The 22,760-nt window shown below is 37.0% G+C and overlaps 1 protein-coding gene across 3 annotated transcripts in view; it reads right to left on the reverse strand.

Annotated features, from left to right (window-relative positions):
• Nucleotides 1-2,502: 2,502 nt before the first annotated feature.
• LOC145435132 (choline transporter-like protein 5) overlaps nucleotides 2,503-22,760 on the reverse strand; it is a 39,062-nt gene continuing 18,804 nt past the window's right edge. For 2 of the 3 annotated variants that reach the window (XM_080312409.1, XM_080312410.1), the window contains exons 9-19: nucleotides 19,704-19,806; nucleotides 18,084-18,183; nucleotides 16,360-16,558; nucleotides 13,226-13,305; nucleotides 12,522-12,619; nucleotides 12,146-12,233; nucleotides 10,829-11,027; nucleotides 8,760-8,877; nucleotides 6,851-6,966; nucleotides 4,976-5,060; nucleotides 2,503-2,666 (exon numbers count right to left, since the gene is read on the reverse strand). In XM_080312409.1, the coding sequence (XP_080168535.1) occupies nucleotides 2,518-2,666; nucleotides 4,976-5,060; nucleotides 6,851-6,966; nucleotides 8,760-8,877; nucleotides 10,829-11,027; nucleotides 12,146-12,233; nucleotides 12,522-12,619; nucleotides 13,226-13,305; nucleotides 16,360-16,558; nucleotides 18,084-18,183; nucleotides 19,704-19,806 (1,335 nt within the window). In that variant the 3' untranslated portion in view covers nucleotides 2,503-2,517. Of the gene's footprint in view, nucleotides 2,667-3,815; nucleotides 3,930-4,975; nucleotides 5,061-6,850; nucleotides 6,967-8,759; nucleotides 8,878-10,828; nucleotides 11,028-12,145; nucleotides 12,234-12,521; nucleotides 12,620-13,225; nucleotides 13,306-16,359; nucleotides 16,559-18,083; nucleotides 18,184-19,703; nucleotides 19,807-22,760 lie in introns of all 3 variants that reach the window. The other variant, XM_080312411.1, reaches the window with a different exon arrangement.

A 22,760-nucleotide genomic window follows, 5' to 3' on the forward strand; every position in this document is an offset into this window, starting at 1 on the left:
CGGGTCTTATAATATGGGGGAGGGCGCCATACCGAGATATTTTCTAAATCGGGGTGTTCGAGTAAACAGAGGATTAGTATCGCATTCCCATACCAATGCTATCATTGTCATCCCATGATGCGGACGAATGGTTATGCTGTCGAAAATTTATACCTCCTGGGATGCATCAATATGAATCGAGCTCCTCACCTTTCGCATAGCTCAATTTGCAGGTTTTGACAGTCTATCTAAGCCAGTGGTTCTTAACCTTTTTTTCTTCAGCGCCCCCTTTCAAAAATTGTCTGGGTCTGGCGCCCCCGATTTTAAGGACTGTAGTAAAAAACAATGGGTAAGTGGTCGAAGTCTGGTTTCGGTTTGGAACTTCACAAGCAGACCACTCGATTAATTAACAGAATAATCATTGTATCTGCTATTTTCGAGATCATATTCAGGTTGTTATAAGCCTACGCGATATCGCTCTTGCTCTTATTGTAAGTTAATCACCAAGTCTGCAAACCTCGACCTAATAACTCGCCTTTTGTCATTCAACACCGGGTCTCTTGCGCCATTTGATATATCTTGATAAATTACAGCTTATACCAAACGAGCAACACTAAGCCAACAAAGTACATACGGCAGACGAGGTAATAACCACAAAACGCTACCAAACGTATCACAAGCACTACAGAATACAGTCCGTCAACGACGGATTAGTAACCGACGGTCCTCTCAAGGTAACGCAAGGTATGCGCACTAAAGCAATATGTACAACGCGAATCTAAAAGAATAAGTGCTATAAAAAGACTAGAATTGAACCATAAAATTCGGTCATGGAGTCGAAGCGAAATACTCAGAACTTTATCAGTTGTTCCGATAATGCCACAGATAAGATTTGACTGGGGCTGTGTGGGCATGATGATGTAACGGAAGCTTGTTACTGCCCCTGGATTCAACGTAACAATTCAGCAATTCATAATCGCAAAAATAGTCTATTCTACGCTATATCTACAATCAAGCTCTACCATTTACATTGATTTGAAAGTACGCAATATTGGGTGTGTAAACAGAAAAAGACGTTTGAAATTGTGCCTTTTGTGGGCAATACATAATGTCGCATATGGCCCATTTAAATCGCAATATATCGATATCAAGTAGCTAACAATGAATATGACAACCTTGAAAAAGTATTCACACAAAAAACTGAAGGCCTGTAAATATCATCACTGCACGAAATGGATTGTCGTCGCAAATCGCAATATCACAATGTATTTGCACAAAATATCACAATGCACGTCGAAAGCTAAAGATTGCATCGCCGTTATCTGAAGAACATCCTCAAAGCAACTCAAAAACGACCACGATTAGCGAGAAACATATCAGATATTTGCACAATGCTAGATAAAGACAGCTCATTAACGCACAAAAAATCATAATTAGAATTCGGCCTATTATATATTTTTGGATTGCGGATAACATCTAGTCGATATCACGCAGGGTTGTAACGACTCGAGTCAATTTGTGTATTGACTCGAATTGTACTCGAGTCATTACGCAGGACTCACAGGTGTGCGCAGATCAGACTTGGACAACTAGGTCAATTCTAGTAGTTTAATTAGACTAATTACGGCAAAATCTAATCGAAGCGAGCCAAGGTTGCTGTGCAAACATTTGCCATTTTCACGCTTATGAGTATGAACTCTGTAACTATAATTCTAATTCTAGTCTAGTTTGAAAAAAAATGTGTAGCTATAAGTCTAATTCCAATCGAATTTGGAAAAAAAACTGCGGAACTAAAATTCAAATTCTGGTCAAATTTGGAAAAAAATTGTTGATTAATATTAATTACAATCTAGTCTGAAAAACTGCAGTAGCTATAATTCTAATTCTAGTCTAATTTTGAAAAACGGTGTAGCTATAAGTTTAATTTTAATGTAATTTGGAAGAAAAAAATTGTAGCTTCAATTCTAATTCTAGTCTAATTTGGAAAAACGGTGTAGCTATAAGTTTAATTTTAATGTAATTTGGAAGAAAAAAATTGTAGCTTCAATTCTAATTCTAGTCTAATTTTGAAAAACTGTGTAGCTATAAATCTAATTCTGGACCAATTCGGAAAAAAACTGTGGTTGTAATTCTAATGTAGTTTAATTTGCAGAAAACAGTGTAGATATACTCCTAATTCTGATATAATTCGGGAAAAAATGTGCAGCTAGAATTCTTATTTTAATCTAGCTGTTAATTATAATTCTAGTTGCCCAAGTCTGGTCACGATGCACCCTTCCTAGATTATTCCATGCCCATTGCCCAAGCATAGCAAAGCCGCTCAAATAAATGATGGAAATTTTTGGGAAATGCGCCTTAAGCTATACGCAATATCTTTTGAGTATCGGCCGAATATATCGGTTTCGGACGGGCCCTAATCTGAAGCTAGCGTCATACCTGATTGAAGAATAAAAAAGGTTTACAAAACATGATGCAAAATTCTACTAAAATTCTACCAAAATTCATGTAGCGGAAAAGTGAAAATTATTATTCGCAAATTTAAATCGGTGTCTCGTAAATGGGTTCTTCGGGCGCGGGCGTCGCCGGTCTGGGCGGGGCTGTATTTTTCTTGCCCATAACTTCAAGTAAACCCTTACTGGCGTAGTATGGTCGCTCCGGGGACCCATCATTGCGTTCCATGTCTTCAACTGTGAGATGAATTGAGATGTTATCAGATGCAAGCAATTACAAGGTTTTTTTAAAATTTCCATTCATTTACTCATGCAAATTGACAATTGACATTGTTTGATCTTCAGTACATCCTCATGCATCTATCACAAGTCAGTTTTAATGAAATTGTGGAAAAATATTTTACCAAAGAAAAATCAAAATTAAAATATTGTTTTAGAATGTCCGCAGGCTCAAAGCGTAATAAATTAGTTGTACAAATTTTGTAGAAAAATTATAGATAAAAATTAAAATCTTGTTACTACTTTAGAATGTCTGAAGGCTCAAAATACAATAAATAGTTTTCGCCACTTTAAATTACTTTACAAAGCTGATCTACAAGCCGACGTTCTAAATCACATACGTGCATCTACCGGCAGTGCACTTAAAAGAAAAAGTATAGAAAAAAGGTGGGAAAAATTTTAGAAAAGAATTACCATCTTACAAGTTAAATTTTCGAAAATATTTTTAACACATTACAAAAAATCTAATTTGAAATCTAGTTACTGCTTCAGAATATCTGCACTCTGCATGCTCATAGTATAATAAATGCATATGAAAACGGTAGTTTTGTTATTTATGATTCCTCGAATCACGCAAATGCATCTACTGCTAGTGTGTTAGTCTCTGCACTACCACCATGCAAACTAACTACAACGCATGCCATCACAACACAAGTTACAAAATTGAAAAACGTTAGAGTAAAACTGTCGGAAAGATTTTAGAAAAAAATCACTAGAGAAATGTAAAAAATCTTTAGAAAATTTTAGAAAAAAAGTCGAAATTGAAACCTTGTTACTGCATTAGAATATCTGCATTTTAAAACAAAAAGTGAAAAACAACTAACAAAAAGTCGCAAAAAACCTTGGGTTAAATTCTCAAAGAAAATGTTAGAAAAAAATGACCAGGTCACAAGTTGAATTTGAAAGAAAATTTTTGAAAAGTTGAAATCTGAAATTTTGTTACTGCTTCAGAATATCTGCACTCTGCTGGCTCATAGCACAATACTTACATCCTGAAAATGTTAGTAATCAATTACTTTGCATTACAGACATCACACATGCATCTACTGCTAGTTAGTCTCCGCATCACACCACCATGCAAACTAACTGCACAGCACGGCAAGTTACATTTTCAAGACTCCACTTTTGGCTTTTTATTTTTCTTTCCGAGCAACTCCATTAATCCCTTGCTCATGTAGTACGGCTTTTCTTCGGAACCGTCGTTACGTTCCAAATCCTCAACTAGACCAAGGCACGGTATTTATCAGACAGAGAGAACCACAAGTCATGCTCATACGCAGAGAATTTGCGAAAGCGATGACAAATCTGTAATCGCTCCATATTATATTTGGCGATTAAAAATCAAATATGTGGTAATAACTCTTGACAAATTATGTCCAAGCATACTCTTTAACTAGGTGGCATCGGCGGGTTTTTCAGGAAAATTTTGCTTCACTTTTCAAAACCGTAAAACACAGCCTTAATGGAATGCGAAACCAACAAGTAATATATCGTCGGATTCAGAATATCAACGCCTAACCAACTATGCCAAGAAGGTAGACGAGAGCAGTGCAACCGAGCGTGTATATTATCAAGAAGACGAGATAACCTTGTTGTAAAAATGTACATGTTTTGGTTACTTCCTTATAGAGTCCACAATGTATACCTAGTGCGAAAAGGCACATGCCATTCATTGCGACAGATATCATCTTTCAAACAAGCCATGAGTGATCGCTTTTGCTAAACTATTTTGATCTTTGCTATCAATACATGGTAAAGCGTTTCACCATAAACAAGCAGTCTGAGAGCGTATTTATGGTGAAATGCGCTGCACTGTATGACAGTATCGATTGAAATAGTTTAGCAAAAGCAGTCATTCATGGCTTGTTTGAAAGATGATAACTCTGTCGCAGTGAATAGCATGTCCTTATCCGCACTGGGTATACGTTGTGGACTCTATAAGGAAGTACCGTAACCAAAACATGTACCTCGTCTTCTTGATTATATACACTCGTGGTTGACCTGCTCTTGTCTTGCTCTGTGGCGTAGTTGGTTAGGCGTTGACATTCTGAATCCAACAATATATTACTTATTGGTTTTGCATCCCGTTAAGGTCGTGTTTTGCAATTTTGAAAAGTGAAGCAAAATTTTTCGGAAAATCCCACCGATACCGGCCAGTTAAAAGGACTCGATTTTCTATGCGAATATGTTTTCACATAAATTTAGACGTTATTATGAAAATATTGTAATGACTAATTAGTATAATTACGTAGACTTCAGGTACTCACGGAAACATAGAAAAATCGTATCCACCGCCATCCCGTAGGTATTGAAGAATCCAGCTGCAACCATATACGCTCCGATACCAATCACCTGCAATGCATGTATTGCATTTTAAAGGTATCTGTCAAAGTAATCAGTCACTAACGCTACTCAAATGAAAAATGGTTTTTCGCTTCGAAGAGGGCAAACTTGGACAACTTGAAAATTTCCAGCTTTTCCAAATTAGAATATAACTAGAATTTTAGCTACACTGTTTTTTTCCAAAATATACTACAACTAGAATTTTAGCTACACTGTTTCTTCCAAATTATATTACAACTAGAATTTTAGCTACACTGTTTTTTTCCAAAATATATTACAACTAGAATTTTAGCTACACTGTTTCTTCCAAATTATATTACAACTAGAATTTTAGCTACACTGTTTTTTTCCAAAATATATTACAACTAGAATTTTAGCTACACTGTTTTTTTCCAAAATATATTACAACTAGAATTTTAGCTACACTGTTTTTTTCCAAAATATATTACAACTAGAATTTTAGCTACACTGTTTTTTTCCAAAATATATTACAACTAGAATTTTAGCTACACTGTTTTTTTCCAAAATATATTACAACTAGAATTTTAGCTACACTGTTTTTTTCCAAAATATATTACAACTAGAATTTTAGCTACACTGTTTTTTTCCAAAATATATTACAACTAGAATTTTAGCTACACTGTTTTTTTCCAAAATATATTACAACTAGAATTTTAGCTACACTGTTTTTTTCCAAAATATATTACAACTAGAATTTTAGCTACACTGTTTTTTTCCAAAATATATTACTAGAATTTTAGCTACACTGTTTTTTTACAAAATATATTACAACTAGAATTTTAGCTACACTGTTTCTTCCAAATTATATTACAACTAGAATTTTAGCTACACTGTTTTTTTCCAAGTTAGCTTACAACTAGAATTATAGATGCACTGTTTTCTCCCAAATTATATTACAACTAGAATTATAGCTACACTGTTTTTTTCCAAATTTAAACTAAACACTGTTTTTCCAAAATTATATTAACTAGAATTATAGCTACACACTTTTTTCCAAATTAAAACTAAACAGTGTTTTTCCAAAATTATATTACAACTAGAATTATAGGTACACACTGTTTTTTTCAAAATTGAACTAAACACTGTTTTTCAAAAATTATATTACAACTAGAATTATAGCTACACACTGTTTTTTTCCAAATTTAAACTAAACACTGTTTTTCCAAAATTATATTAACTAGAATTATAGCTACATACTGTTTTTTTCCAAATTAAACTAAACACTGTTTTTCCAAAATTATATTACAACTAGAATTATAGCTACACTGTTTCTCTGCAAATTAGCTTACTAGAATTATAGCTACACATTGTTTTTTTCCAAATTAGATTACAACTAGAATTATAGCTAAACTGTTTCTCTGCAAATTAGCTTACTAGAATTATAGCTACACATTGTTTTTTTCCAAATTAGATTACAACTAGAATTATAGCTACACACTGTTTTTTCCAAATTAGAATACAACTAGAATTATAGCTACACATTGTTTTTTTCCAAATTAGATTACAACTAGAATTATACCTACAAATTAGATTACAATTAGAATTCTTTCCAAATTAGATAGAATTAAGCCAACTGAATTCATGAAAACTCGGAAATTGAATCAAGTTCAGCCTGTGCAGCAAGCTTGGCTCGTTTCGTAATATTCATTTCTCCTGTAGCATTAACAGGAGAACTAGAAATTAAATTAGAATTAAAATGAGAGCAAATAAACATTTCACAAATTAGATTAGAATTAGATTCCGTATCAAATATAAGGCTGTGCCAAACGTCCACTTACCACGATAGGGAGCCAGTAGTAGTTGAGTCTTGGCACATATTCTTGCACAAAACTGATGTTATTACTGAAGAAAGCCCAGCTAAGTGCAACTAGACCTGCGGTGACGATCAGTTTACCTGAAAACAGACATTGCGACATCACATACCATCGGATTTTCATTTCAAGCTTGAAGAATATCAACTCTCTTACCCAGGGTTGTGGCCAACCCACAAGATCGCGATTTTTTGATGACTCTAGTATTTTTCTTAAATATGGAAATTAGTGTATTGACTCGACTTGTATTTGACTCGGACGGCCGAGTCAATATAGGGTTGTCCAAAATTTGGAAAATCTTAAAAATGCTTCGTCTTGGTGTTTCATGCTGTAGATTACTGATAAAAAACAACAATGAGCCTGAAAGAAGCTCACGGGAAAGCCGTTAATGTTTCGGGCAAAGCGTTTGAAAGTAGCTGCCCAAGAATGGGCGTGCCACCAACCACAGAACGGCGAGAAGACTAGCAATCACATAACCACGGCTCTTAATTGGCTAATCGGCTATGCTTCAATGATCTCCACAGCAGCAGCTTGCTGATTAGGTGTTCAAGGAGTTTGCTATCGGCGGGGATTCTGGAAGCGCATTTTTGGTAGGTTGGTAGACGATGATTTGAGATTAATTCAGGACATGTTGAGGTACAAAATACACCTACATGCCGTGTTTTCATCGAGGGAAAGCAAAGACGCTTATGCAAGCGGTGAAACGAATTCCTCGTTTAAGAAGGGATCCATCATCATTAAATACAAATATAAAGCTCAACAATGACACTATACTTTGTGTGATCTTATTGGGCTCAAGCTGTAGTATATAGGTGACGTTTTGAATGCTCTAAGGATCGGCGGAATCAGCCGGTTATGCTTGGCACTTATCAGATGCTTACAGCAAATTGAATTCACTTTCAAGTGTTTTCAAAGTCCTTAATGATGACGCAGAAAAGAGGTGTAAATGTGAGCACAGACTATGCTACATAGTATCCAGCATAGTTTGGATATCATATCCAGTATAGCCTGTGCTTACCTTACAACTCTTTTCTGTAGCATCATTAATGACTTTGACAACACTTACAAGTGAATTCAATTTTATGTAAGCATCTGATAAGTGCCAAGCATAACCGGCTGACTCAGCCGATCCCTAGAGCATTCAAAACTTCAACAATACACTACCACTGACGAGTGTCAGTCGAAAATATTCGGGCTCATTTCAATATGAATATACTATCCAACTGAATATTGAAGTTCTGTACCTCCAAAAAAACGTTGCGCACCAAATTTGGCTTAATTCCAATCAGTAGCTGTGAAGCTACGAGAGTTTGAATTTAATATAATTTTTTTTTTACAAATTGTTGAGCTGTCTACAAAAAGACATGTAAATTTGAGGCAATTCCAAGCCGTAGAAGCGAAGTTATTAGAGTTTTTCATTCATAATTCTACGATCTCCCACGGTCTATGCTGTTTTTTCAAATCCAAAACTTTCAACTGCAGTAACTTGGCTTCTACTGGTTGGAATTGAGCAAAAATTGTTGAACATCGTTATTTTAGACAATTTAACAATTTCGTGGGGTTGACAGTTGAATTTGAAAAAAAAATTTGAAATATTTTTTAAATTCAAAAATTTCAAACAGCTATAGCTTGACATCTACTAAGTGGAATTGAGCCAAATTCGGCGTGCAACGTTTTTTTAGCCAACTTGACATTTTTATCGAACAGCTGCAAAAATTCAAATTTTTGGGCTCGGACTCCAAGTCTCAACATCGCGAATCGGACTCATAATTGACTCTGTGGCGAATTGAAAACGACACCTGACTCGAGTCATGTAATGTAGAAAAATCTACTCGCAAATAAAAATTAATAATCAGTCTGCTAAACTGCGACTTACCGACAAAAAGCAGGAAATCCGTCACTTTATCGACGACGGCCACTCTTATGATGTTCCGCATGAGCAGTTTGAACGCCTCCTTCGCCGACCAGCAAAAGTTTTTGCCGTAAACCGCGACCTTAACGAAAAAATAACCGTGGTTTTTTTACAGCTTCCGACAGCTTCCTAGATACTCAGAATCTATGTTCTCTATTCTTCATGCCAATTTTTACTGCAACTTTTATCAAATACTGTGCAAAATGTGACGGAGTGATTTAAAAACATGCTATAAACTATTTCTAGTATGGTTCTATTCTCTATGATTTGCAAAACAAAGGGCTGTATGATTGGTTAGCTGCATCTCACTGTTATCTATGTCACAATGGCTGAGTTTTTCTGTAATGCATTGGGTCAAGTTTGCAGGCCTAGGGGGTTTGGGGTGTGTTATTCGACTTGTTTTAGGGGGGAGGGGTTATCGCTATGCTGTTTGGCTTTTGGGGCGAAAATTATTCCCGCATTGCGTAATTTTCTTGCTGTTAGCCGGGAAAATGTAATTTTTGGCGGTTTCGACAGACCGTTAACTGGCGAAATAACAAATTTGACATCTCTGCAGCAACTAAGTTATACAACGGGACCTTTCCAGTATCTCATACCCTAATAAGTCAACAAAATTATAAATGCAACTTTTTACTGCGACTTTTGTTAAAATTAAATGCGACTTTCTCGCGATTGTAGTGCAACAAAAACTTGCCCTAGTTATTAGACCAGAATCAGAACCGCTGAATTCACAAAAACTTGGAAATTGTTTTGAATTCGGGATAAGAAGGAAACACTACGTGAATGCAATTCAAAGATTGAATAGACGCTTGGCCTACCGAGCGCTAACCGACTGGCACTGGAGGGCTTTTCCGAAAAATTTTGCATCACTTTCCGAAACTGTGAAACACGACCTTAATGCAGTGCGAAACCAACAAGTAATGTATCGTTGCACTCAGAATATCAACGCCTAATTGAGTACGCCACAAAGCTAGACGAGAGTAGGTCAACCAAGCGTGTATAGAATCAAGAAGACGAGGTAACCTTGCTGTAAAAATAGACAGGTTTCGGTTACTTTAATTCCTTATAGAGTTCGCAACGTATACCCAGGGTTGTAATGACTCGAAGTCCGACTCGAGTAACGATTTTCTGATGACTCGGCTTGACTCTAGTCATTTTCTCAAAAAACCGAAATGACTCGACTCGAGTCAATCTGTGTATTGACTCGAATTGGACTCGAGTCATTGCGCGTGACTCGAGCCAAGTCATATGACTCGAGAGGCAGACGGCTAAGACCGACGTTTCATTGTAATTTCGAAGAATAGTAAAGTAACCACACTATTGAGATTTCGTCTATTGGTACTGGTACTTGAAAATGCGACCAGAAACTGCTAAAAGTGAGGAAAATTAGTATATTATGAAAGCGAACCATTCGACATCACCAAACAGAGTTAGAAAAGTGTTTACCAAGACTTTATCAAGAAACTGAGCAGTCAACACAATGACTCGGACTCGACCCTCTTTTCGCTGACTTGGACTCGGACTTGACTCGGTGGTGAATTGAAAATGACTCGACTTGACTCAGTCGAGTCAAAACTATAAAAGTGAGATTGACTTGTGACTCGGTGCCTTTTGACTTGGTTACAACCCTGCGCATACCTAATGTGAATAAATTTGTGCTATTCACAGCGACAGAGACATCATCTGTCAAACAAGCCATGAGTTTTTGCTCAACTAATTCGATGGATACTATCAAACCATGGTAGAGCGTTTCACCGTAAACACGCAGTCTGACCCTCTTAGACGTTGAAATTCTGAATCCAACATTGCGCATGACTCGAACCAGGTCGTATGACTTGAGACTAGGACGGCCAAAACAAGACATTTCATAGTAACATCGAAGAATAGTAAAGTCGCCACATGATTGGTATTTCGTCTATCACTCCTGATACTTGGAAAATTGGGCCAGAAACTGTTAAGACTGAGGAAAATTATGATATTATGAATGCGAGACATTCTATATCCCTCGAGCAGAGTTGAAAAAAGCTCCTCACCATAATGTAGGCGTTCCTGTTCAGGAACTTCATGAACTTTTCCAAGCACCAGAAACAGCATTTGCAGCATTTCAGCACGAATTTCGCCACCTTGTTTTCCGACCCCTTCACCTTGTGGTCGATGTACTCCAACATGACCCGGATGATTTGAATAACGGCGATGATAAACGCCCCGAAAGCCAGGGAGCCGGTATGGTACCTGAGAGAGGGACTGATTATATTTTCGGAATCGTCATTTCGTCTTGATCGTTCCGATTCCTATGTGTGTTGTGTCATATTCAGAGCCCGGCTGATTATTATCATCAGTTTGCCGATGATATAGAGTCAATGTCACACTTTGAAAGATATATCAGTCTTGATTATTAGATATAAATAAAGCGGCAGAGAGCTAGAGAACTCCGACTTTTAAACTTAGATATTGATCTATTTCTTATAGCTTACAAGTTACAAGTGTTCAGATGCGGCCTTTCTAATCTAAGCGTAGTAGTAGCTGTAAATTTGCTCAAATACATGCTCTGAAGTTTGATAAATGTGCGTAGGAGGCTAAGGCTGCCCCTCGAAATAGAAAATCAGTCATACAGCCATATCTTTAAAACCGTTGAAGCAATCTTTCTGGAATTTGGACACAAGGTGCTTAGGTGGACATCCTGACCTTGGTGGAAATTGGTCGACCTTTTTCTGAATTTCATTGGATTTGATGACTTTTTAACCCAGTTTTTAGCAAAATTTGTCAATGACTCCAATATGCTCTTTATGGATTCAACTCATTCTAAAATTCGGAATTAAAAGCATATTTTTGTCAAAGCAAGGGGGGTATCACGGGGGGAAAATATATTTTTTCAAGAAATTGAAAAGGTGTTCGTTTTTCACTTCGACGAACGACCGGTAATTTTTTCTGCCTCAAAAATGTTGATTGAGAATTTTGAAAAAAAAGCCGCTTTGATTTCATAACATGTAAAAGTCACAGCATTACAGTAAACATTAGAAATTTCACGGTTTTATAGACTAAAAAGCGCCAGGATAATATGTTTTCTCCTGCATTGCAGAGTTTTCTCTTTTTGGTAGCCAGGACTATTCTCCCGCAGTTTGGAATGAGTTCAATTACATTTTTCGAAATCGTTTTTTTTTCCTATGATTTCATGCCATATCCTTTGAATAGCAGCCGGTGAAAGTGCCCGCTATCAATTTTATTGGTATCGGTCCGAAATTTCCAACATTAATCAGGCTCTAGTCATAATTGGGTGATATTAAATTCTCTGATTGCCGACGAATTGCCCCAGATGTGTCTTAACCTGAAATTTCATAATGTATACAAACCTTAACGTGCGTCCAAATGCAGAGAACAGCGGCAAGGCTGGAATATCTCTCGGCTTTTTGAACGCCCAATAATACGAAGCGAAAGCACCTGAATAATAAATCATACAAGACCAGATGAAATTTAGAAAAAAAATCGGAAACATTTTCAATAAAATTTAGAAGAAAACATCGTTTTTACTTTTGTTGCATTTTTTTAAAAAAGCAAAAAATTCCGTAAAATTTCAGAGAATGAAATTTAGAAATCATTTTCGGAAAAGAACGAAATAGCCCTGGTCAAAATCGGGCAATACCATTACCTACAAATCACGACCACGCCTCACCAGACTACCATACACTACCTTCAGGCCAACGTCAATAGAAATTCAGCAATTCCTACCTGCGAGAGTGCATTCCCCCAGCGCAATCACCCAGTTGAGAAGCCAGAAAAAGCCAAATAAACTGGCAACCTGCAGCCAGAGTGTGTTCTGATGGAATCTAAACAAATACAAACCGTGTTCCCAAAAAAGTAGTTAACCCAGATCATGAAATCATCGAGCGTAAAATCGGCAGGGTTGTAATGACTCGAGTCGCGATTTTTTGGTGACTCGACTTGAGACAATCTGTGTATTGACTCGACTTGTACTCGAGTCATATACGACTCGAGACTCCGATGGCCGAATTTCGAAGAATGGTAAAGTTACCGGACTATTGGTATTTCGCTTACTAGTACTGGTACTTGAAAATGCGACCAGAAACTGTTAAAAGTGAGGAAAATTAGTAAATTGCGAATGGGAAGCGTTCGGTACCACCAGGCATAGTTGTAAAAAGAGGGTTTAACAACACTTTAACCCAAAACTGATCAGTCAACAGAATGACTTGGAATCGAACTCATGACTCGGTCTCGACCCTCTGCTCCCCGATTTGGACTTGACCCGGTGGTGAATTGAAAATGACTTGATCTGACTCGAGTCAAAACTATAAAACTATAATCGGAATCTCGTGACTTGGTTACAACCTGGAAATCGCTAAGTACTCAGACGTCAAACTAACACAAAGCACGCGACAATCAAGCTTCGGGCATCTTGCTAAAGCGACACTCACACTGAGTCACCCCCGTACTCGATGAAAGCGCATTTGATGCTCGAGTCGTTCACATATCTGTGATCGGGCTGGCTCCATTCCTGAAAAAGTTATACGATAAATTACCACGATTTTCAAGAGCTGAAATGGAAAGATGATCAGTAGGGTCGTTCGAAATTAACTTTTCCAGATTGCGGGGATTCACTGATAAAATTGTTAGGTTGTCTAAAAATACGCTGCACTGGTAGATGTGAACGCACAGGAGTTTGAAAATTTCTATCGTCCGAAAAACGATGCAGAACAAACTTGGCTCAATTCAGACCCGTAGAAGCGAAGTTACTGGAGCACGAAATTTTGGATTTGAAAAATAGTATTTACGGGGGCAAATTCTATAACTTTACAGAGCTACCCACCGTAAATACTATGATTTGAAATCCTAAATTTTGAACATCAACAACCTTGGGTTGGAATTGAGTCGAACTTGTTGTGCATCGTTTTTTCAGTAAACCTAACAATTTCTTGGGGTAGCCAGTAAAATTTGAAAAGATTTAATATTTTTTTAATTACGGTACATAAATCCAAAACTTTTTTCTCTTATAACAATGCCTCTATAGCAGTGGTTCTCAACCTTTTTTGACACGCGCCCCCCTTGGCGATGGTCAAAAAAATCGCGCCCCCCTGACCCCCCTTGCATTTATCGTCATGTCAAAAAGAGCACATCATCTAATACAGAGGTGGGCAACCTTCTTGCTAATCATGGCCGCATTTCAATTACTTATGTAGCCTAACGCCGCATTCCAGGGCATAGCCGCAATGAACGATCTGAACGCAAAATACCTATGGTAAACTGTCCATATCCATTCCCGGTGAACTCCGGACTATTCTACTTTTCACAACGGCCTATTGTACGCACCGAAATCGCGAGTGGCAATGTTATGAATAGTTGCTGGGAGTACATATCGCGCGTAGCGCGAAGAAAATTTCAAGATTAAATAAAATCTCTCGAAAATTCGGGAGTGAATTCGTAATTGCAATTTGCATGTCTACGGCCGCCAACACATGCTAATTGAATTAGGTGTCGACGGCCGCAGGTTGCCCACCCCTGATCTAATACTATACATAAGGTATATCTTACGCCAATTTTGAATCCGCATTCCTGTTGTTGAGTGTTTTACATTGCTGACAAATTTCCCCAAACTTGTTCGAAAATAACAAAAAAAACATTGAACAGGACATCAATTAATTTCAAGGTAGATTGCACTGAGACTAATCCTGATGCTGGTTGTGACTACAGAGAGCACGGCGTCGTTCTGTCCTGCCATGCTAAATTTGATCAGTTTTGGAAATGAATTAAATTGTGTTGATTTACAGCCTAATTGAGGGCGAAACCGGGCAACCTACATTGCATCTAAGTCTGTCAGTGCAGTTCGCCAGCTATTAACAACAGCTACCTAGCGCACCGAGATTTAGGCTACCGCCAAAGCTATAAAGTAATGAAAGACTTGGACGTAGGAATTGCTCTAAATCTTCAAAGAATATCAAAAATTTGCTCAAATGAAGTCAGTCTATACTCCGTTGAGCGCGACTGCTGGAGTTTGAGTTTGGCAAGCTTTCTAGAATACGAAATAAGTTCAATCTTCAACAATCGTCTTTTCAGAATGGTTGTGAAACACATGTTTAGTCACAATTCATACAAACTTTGTCAATTTCTCGCGTCCCCCCCCCCTGAGAGCCTCCCGCGCGCCCCAGGTTGAGAACCCCTGCTCTATAGGTTGGAATTGCACCAAAATTGGTGTGCAGACTTTATTTTGGTACCAAACAATTTTATCAAGTAGCCAGCACAATTTGTGACAAAAAGACATTTTTGAACACTATTTAGGGCTATTCAAAAATATCTTTTCTTTCAAATTTTGTGACTCAAATGCGTCCAATGTGAAACTAATCACAAATACTTCAAATGTATGCTTAGAACAGGGGTCTCCAACACGCGGCCCGCGAGGTCCTATTTTGCGGCCCGCGACCTGATTTGAAAAAAATTCAGAAAAACGCTTAGTAAATCATGTTGAAACGCTAAAATTGATTTCAGTTGAAACATATTGTTGTTGTTTTTCAAAGTGAGCCATTCTATGTGCCCACTATCACTATTACTCACTAGTTGATACGGCTTCGGCATGGTAATATCATTCCATGGATGAAGAATTTGCTGGTACGAATGGGCATATTGCCTTGACGTGCAATGGCCCACCACTGCCAAGACCGAGACGCCTGCAAAACGACTCCGGGCGCTCCAAAAGACCATGCTTTACGAGGAGATAGTTGTCTAGCAAGTAGGCCTACCGTGTATAGCTAACCCCAATATTGATTCTTCAATCCATGGGTGGCCAATCTGCAGCAGTAGAAGGAAAATTATGCGGCTGTCGACACTTGTAATAACAACCCTAAGTTTTCGCAGATACCCCCTGCATCAGCTGTATCTGGGAATCTGATCACATTGGCCGAGAAAGGATAAATATTTTATAGTAATATGTGAAACTATACTAATATTTATTGACGAAATTCACTCATGAACATGAAAAATTTTTCGCGCTTCGCGCGACTACAGATTGGTTCTCTGTGGCTCTTTACAACATAACTACTAACGATTTGGTGCGCACAGTAAGCCGATATGTGCATATAGATTAGTTCGGAGTGTACTGGCAATGGACATGGACATGATAACGTCGGTATTTGGCCTCAGCTAGTTTATCACGACTAATCACCGGTATGCGGCCGCAGGCTACATGAGTACGCGAAATGCGGCCGTGAATTACAAAAATGTTGGCCACCCCTGTTTTAGCGGCTAAAGAGTGTTGTCATTGTCAGGTATCGTGTACAGCTCATAGTCCAAAATATAATGACATTGATGATCATGATACTTTTTGTTTTATTTGTGTTTGTTCAATAAAATATTAGTTCTTTTGTGGTGACTATAACCGTCGCCTATGTTAGAAAGCACAGCGTTGTAATAACGTAGAGTTATCAGACGTGGCTGTTGAACTGCGTTGCCTACTTTTATATCGATATTGATGTCATGCGGCCCGCGGCCTCCAGGAATTTGGAAAAGTGGCCCGCGACCTATTTTGAGTTGGCGACCCCTGGCTTAGAAGGACTATTACCGTGATGTTGCACTTTGTTTCATGGAGAGTTTCGTTGACGGCTTCGCGCAACGTAGTGTTGGAATCGATCACTTGGTACACGGGATCCCCGGAAGACGCCAAGAACAGCGCGGTTGCGCCCCAGAACGAGGTCACGATAATGGCTAGCACAAATGTTACAAGAGGGTAGAACAACGTGGAAATCATCATTCCGACAGCCCTGAAATTCATGGTATAAGTAGATTCAGAAATTGATTGGTATCTTGCTGATATTAATCATGCTATGAACAGTGGTTCTCATTCCGGGGGGTTTGCGAACCCCTAGGGGGCGGTGAAGCTATTTAAGGGGGTCCGTGAAGCCTCCAAGTTAAAAACAAAATGATTGTGAAACCTATTTTTATTTCATTTTCAAAAGAGGGAAATTACGAGGCAGTTTCGCATCAGTACTGCTACAACTTCACGACTCACATCAACAGAATGACCGTCTGAGATGAAATATCCTGCTGTGCCAACTCATTTTAATCGCCAAATTGCCAATAGGCTACTGACACAAACATATTGCTGTTAAGATGTTTTGTTGGGGTTTGTGACAAAAATTAGAAAGTTGGAACTTCAAATGTTTGCGAAAATCCATTTTTTCCTGCGAGATAGGCTAATTAACCACTATTCCCGGACAACTTCAAGATGAGCTACTAGATAGAAATATGTTCAATAAAAAATCTGTGTGTCAATTTTGGCGGCGTATATGTCGCGATGATACCCAAAGGGGTCGTCGGAAGCGTTACCCGTTATTATACCATTCGCCACCGATTGCACGATAATTGAGCTAAATTTGAACTTAAGCTTGGGGGGTTCGCGGGAGTCTTTGACGGGCCAAAAGAGGTCCGCGATGACAAAAAGGTTGAGAGCCACTGCTATAAAACACTGCCGTGACTTGACAGTATTTAATTACCGGATATTCGTGGGCCGAACTAATACCTACAGTAGATTTCAAAATTGAAATAAATTTAGCTAGACAACTTCAAGAGTTTCTTGGAGGTACAGAACTGCAATATTACAATTGAATAGTATATTCATATTGAAATAAGACCGAAAATGTGAATATGAGTGTGAATACTGAATATACTAGCCAACTTTAACAAAAAAAGTGAAGTATATTCGTATTATAGCACAAAATCGCATCCTGTAACCTTAACTTAAGCACGGTGAAATACAATTTTACAATAAGATTTGTTTAGGCTTGATTACAAAATCCCAGAATTATCAAAGAAAAACTGAAATAACTCCACTTCTACGGCTTGGGATTGAGTCAAATTTGTTTTGCATCGTTTTTGAAGACAGCGCAACAATTTCATGGCGTTGGTAGAACAATTTGGAAAAATTTTTTTTTGCATTTTTGGGCAAATTAAAAATTTTCAAACTGTACGAAATCCGCGAATATTGGTTGGAATGAATTCAAATTTGGTGTGCGTCGTTTTTTCAGGCAACCTAACGATTTAATCACGTAGCCAGCAAGATTCAGGAAAAAAGGTTATTTTTGAACTGCCCTACTGTACAGCTAAGTCACTTGTGGCTAACAAACATAGCACAAAATCACATCCCCTCAACTTAAAATATACAAGGTAAAATATAATTTTACAATAAGATTTGTCTAGGGTCGGGTGATGATACCAGACATTGTCTCGTGTTTCAAAGAATCCAAAAATCTCAGTAAAAATATTGTTAGCGGCTACAAATTTACTCACTTGCTGGCCGCTCTGATGATTTGAACGGCGATCAGTATTCTCTTTCGTAGGAAAATTACAAGCAGCAGAATGATCCCTCCCACAATGCACAGAATAATAACTGAACACGATTAATAACACGGAATTAATATCGCAAACGATTATCATCACGCATAATTACTACAAATAGACACAATTTCCGTTACACACCAATAGGGATTACATAGCCAATCGCCATGCATGAACAGAATTCAGATTTCACTTTTTCTGCTAAACTCTTCTGCGCCAATCCATTATACCTGATGCACTCAATTAAATGACGATGGCACGGCCTTGTATGAGTTCACTGTAGATTGTACTGCATGGACTGCATTGTGTCATACCTAGAGCAAGTTTTTGTTGCACTAAAAACACGAGAGTGTTGCATTTAATTTTAATAAAAGTTGCAGTAAAAAGTTTTGTTTATAATTTTCTAGAATTATTAGGTTACGAGATAGTCGAAAGCTGACGTTGTATGACCCAACAGTTTAAGATTTGCAGGATATCTGCTTGTTTCGTTTCTTTCTTCGCTAGGCTATTCAATCGATCATTGCATACTCTTATGTTATTGGGGTTTGAAACAGGGTTGCAATGACTCGAGTCACGATTTTTTGATGACTCGACTTGACTCGAGTCAATTTTTTGAAATGCGCACTTTGACAAAACGAACTTCTAGCTTGAAAGCCACTGCGTCGTAGATAACATTGAGATCGAACTAATCCATCACATAGGTTTTTGTTAAGCAAATCGAAGAGAGAAACATGCTAGAAATAGTTTTATAGCATGTTTTTCAAACCACTTCTATACATTTTTCGTAATACTTGAAGAAAGTTGCATGAAATAAGCTGCCAACAGTTGCAATATAAAATTCCTAGAAGAGCTTAAAACCTCAAACTACATAAATTCTTTAGTATTCAAGAAGCTGCCGTAAGCTGTAAAAATAAAGTTTCAAAAATTTGCCCCAGTCATAACTTGATGATGGGAATTGCGAGGCTGTGTCCGAATCAAGCGGAGAATCGTCTGAATTTTATGCGCAATTTCAACTTCTGCCCCGTTCCTGAGCATTTTGGCCGCACACTGCGGTTGTTGATGTTATCCAGTGTTCGAATTAAGCGGAATCGACTATATTTGTCAAGTTATAGACAGCAACAACGTGTTAACAGCTCAATAATGCCTGAATACGTCAAAACACTATTCACTACGTAGGCATACGGTTTACTGCCACAATAAATGTACTGACACATCAATCGTTTATGTACATAGTTTCAGAAAGCCAGAAGTAGGGGTGAATAACATGAAATTACGCCCACAAAATGTAGCATTATGAACTTTTCTGGACATCCCCACACCTTACTTAACGACTAGCTCAGGGCACACTAAAAACTCATTAATTTTAACAATACGGAACCATTGACGAATTCGGACTACTAAGACTTTGAGATACGCGCAAAAAATTTACGACACATTCTCAAATAATAGATCATGAATTATACGGTGACCAAATTCTCATAAATTTTCATGATTTCCAAGTACCTCCATGCAAACAGAATTACATCACCGCACACAAAAATATCTCTTTTCAAATCGAATCCGAGTACTCACAGAATGCCAGCCAAGTCTGCTGCAGAGCCAAATATTGATCAAGCTCGGTCGTGAACCCGACAGCGATTAAGGACTGGTCTGCGTTTGGGACTGTCATGAGTCTCTGAAAGTGCATAACATGTTAATTTTTTGTAACATACATGACAGGACAGGATTTCCTGTCTACAAGATTGCAACTAAATAACTCTAGTCCAGGGGTCGGGAACCTTTTTCGACCGAAGAGTCATATTGGCCCAATACTCTCAATTTTTACTAACAAAGAGCCATACATGTCAATCAACTGTACAGACAATTCGTGACGTATTGGCAGCACTGATATCTGGGATTCGTAGTGTACACCATATTTTTCTGCCCTCATGCATAGGTGAAGCCAAACATGGCCACTACAGCAGTACATACTTACTGCTGTTGTGATACGTCAGTGACGTGGGGTTATGGAAGACAAGTGAGGCAGTCCCTCTGATGTCCTCAGGGATGAGTGAAGGAAAATTGTGAATTTTGTGAAAGTACAAGTGGTATTTTCTATCGATGTTTATGAATTACCAGATTTTGAACATTTTTATCCCCCAAATCACGAAATTTTCATATTTATTGTTTGGAAATAAAGCGCGAAAGCAGAGGTAAGGCACACATGAGGTACAGACGGGCCAAGTCTCACCTGTGATAGCGCAACTCATCGTAAATAGCTTAGTGATGAATATTTGAAGAGCTTCTTGGAAGTACAGAACTTCAATATACAATTGAATAGTACCTTCATATTGAAATGAACCCGAATATTTTCGGCTGATACGATTGTTGATATACAATGTTCTTTCCAATTCTCTACTAGTTGCTGACGATTACCCCTGACGAGTGTCAGCCGAAAATATTCGGGTTCATTTCAATATGAATATACTATTCAATAATAAATATTTAATCAAATGTAATAGTCGTGCTGATTCCAAAAATCAAAATATTGATCGATATCTAAATTATTTGGCGTAACAATACGTTTCGCTCCACACCTAAATTGTTAGGGCGGTGCTAGAAAGCTACTTATCAATCAAGAACATGGATATAGCCACGGCGTTGTTTTAAATTTTAATTTGTAACTGTGAATGTCATTTCCAAGGCAGCTTATTTCTTGGAGTAGATCAAGAAGACAATGTGTATTTGAAAACTGCATTGTCCTACAAGCGTCACCACGTCTGCTATTCTCTTTGATCGTGCAATCCAAGATTCCGAGGGGCGCGATGTCACGCAGATCGAACGCGCGTGTGTTGTTAGCAACTTAAATTTGGGGATTTTGAAAAAGGGGATACCCCCCTTTCTTGACCTCTCAGAGTCATGTTTATGCTGCCACGAGAATAATTATTCTAGCCGACATTGAAATTTACTGACAAGTTGCTGCAATATTGATCATTCAAGTACAAAATTTAAAATTTGTCAAAGAGCCATATCTTATACCCAAAAGAGCCATATATGGCTCGCGAGCCATAGGTTACCGACCACGAGCCAAGCACGGTGTACAGACCATACTTGGATAGCTAGAAAATTTTCATCTTTTCAACTTTAGACTAGAATTAGAATTATAGCTACACAGTCTTTTTTCCAAGTTGGACAAGAATTAAAATTATAGCTACACAGATTTTTTTTACAAATTAGACTAGAAGTAAAATTATTAACTACACCATGATTTCCAAATTAGATTTGAAAGTTTTTTTTCCGAATTAGACTAGAATTACAACTTACACATTTCATTCCAAATTAGACTACAATTAAAATTATAGCTACGCCATCATTTCCCCACTAGATTTGAATTAGAATTATATAGCTACACAGTTTTTTTTTTTCAAATTAGACTAGAATTAGAATTATAACTACACCGTGATTTCCAAATTAGATTCGAAAGTTTTTTTTCCAAATTAGACTAGAATTACAGCTACACATTTTTTCCAAATTAGAGAATTAGAATTACAGCTACACCATCATTTCCAAATTAGATTTGAATTATAACAATAGCTACACCGATTTTTTTTGTCAAATTAGACTAGAATTAGAATTATAACTACACCGTGATTTCCAAATTAGATTTGAAAGTTATTTCTTCCAAATAAGACTAGAATTACAATTACACAATTTTTCCAAATTAGACTAGAATTAGAATTACAGCTACACCATTATTTCCAAATTAGATTTGAATTAGAATTATAGCTAAACAATAGCTATACAGATTTTTTTTGTCAAATTAGACTAGAATAAGAATTATAACTACACCGTGATTTCCAAATTAGATTTAGAAGTTTTTTTTCTTCAAATTAGACTCTAAGTACAATTACAGCTACACGTTTTTCCAAATTAGACTAGAATTAGAATTACAGCTACATCATCATTTTGAAATTAGATTTGAATTAGAATAATAGCTACACAGATTTTTTCTGTCAAATTCGACTAGAATTAGAATTATAACTACACCGTGATTTCCAAATTAGATTTAGAAGGTTTTTTTTCAAATTAGACTATAAGTACAATTACAGCTACACGTTTTTCCAAATTAGACTAGAATTAGAATTATAGACACACATAATTTCCAAATTATATTGGAATTACAATTATAGCTGCATTTTTTCCAAATTAGACTAGAATTAGAATAATAAACAGTTTTTTTTCAAATTAAACTAGAATTAGAATTATAAACACAGTTTTTTTCCAAATTAGACTAGAATTAGAATGATAAACACAAATTTTTCCAAATTAGAATAGAATTAGAATTATAAACAGACAAACTTTTCCAAATTAGACTAGAATTAGAATTATAGACACACATAATTTCCAAATTATATTGGAATTACAATTATAGCTGCATTTTTTCCAAATTAGACTAGAATTAGAATAATAAACAGTTTTTTTTTCAAATTAAACTAGAATTAGAATTATAAACACAGTTTTTTTTTCAAATTAGACTAGAATTAGAATGATAAACACAAATTTTTCCAAATTAGAATAGAATTCGAATTATAAACAGACAAACTTTTCCAAATTAGACTAGAATTAGAATTACAAACACACAGATTTTTC

The sequence above is a fragment of the Botryllus schlosseri genome, chromosome 3, assembly GCF_051294905.1.
Source record: "Botryllus schlosseri isolate E-star chromosome 3, Bs_hap1, whole genome shotgun sequence".
Classification (NCBI taxonomy): domain Eukaryota; kingdom Metazoa; phylum Chordata; class Ascidiacea; order Stolidobranchia; family Styelidae; genus Botryllus; species Botryllus schlosseri.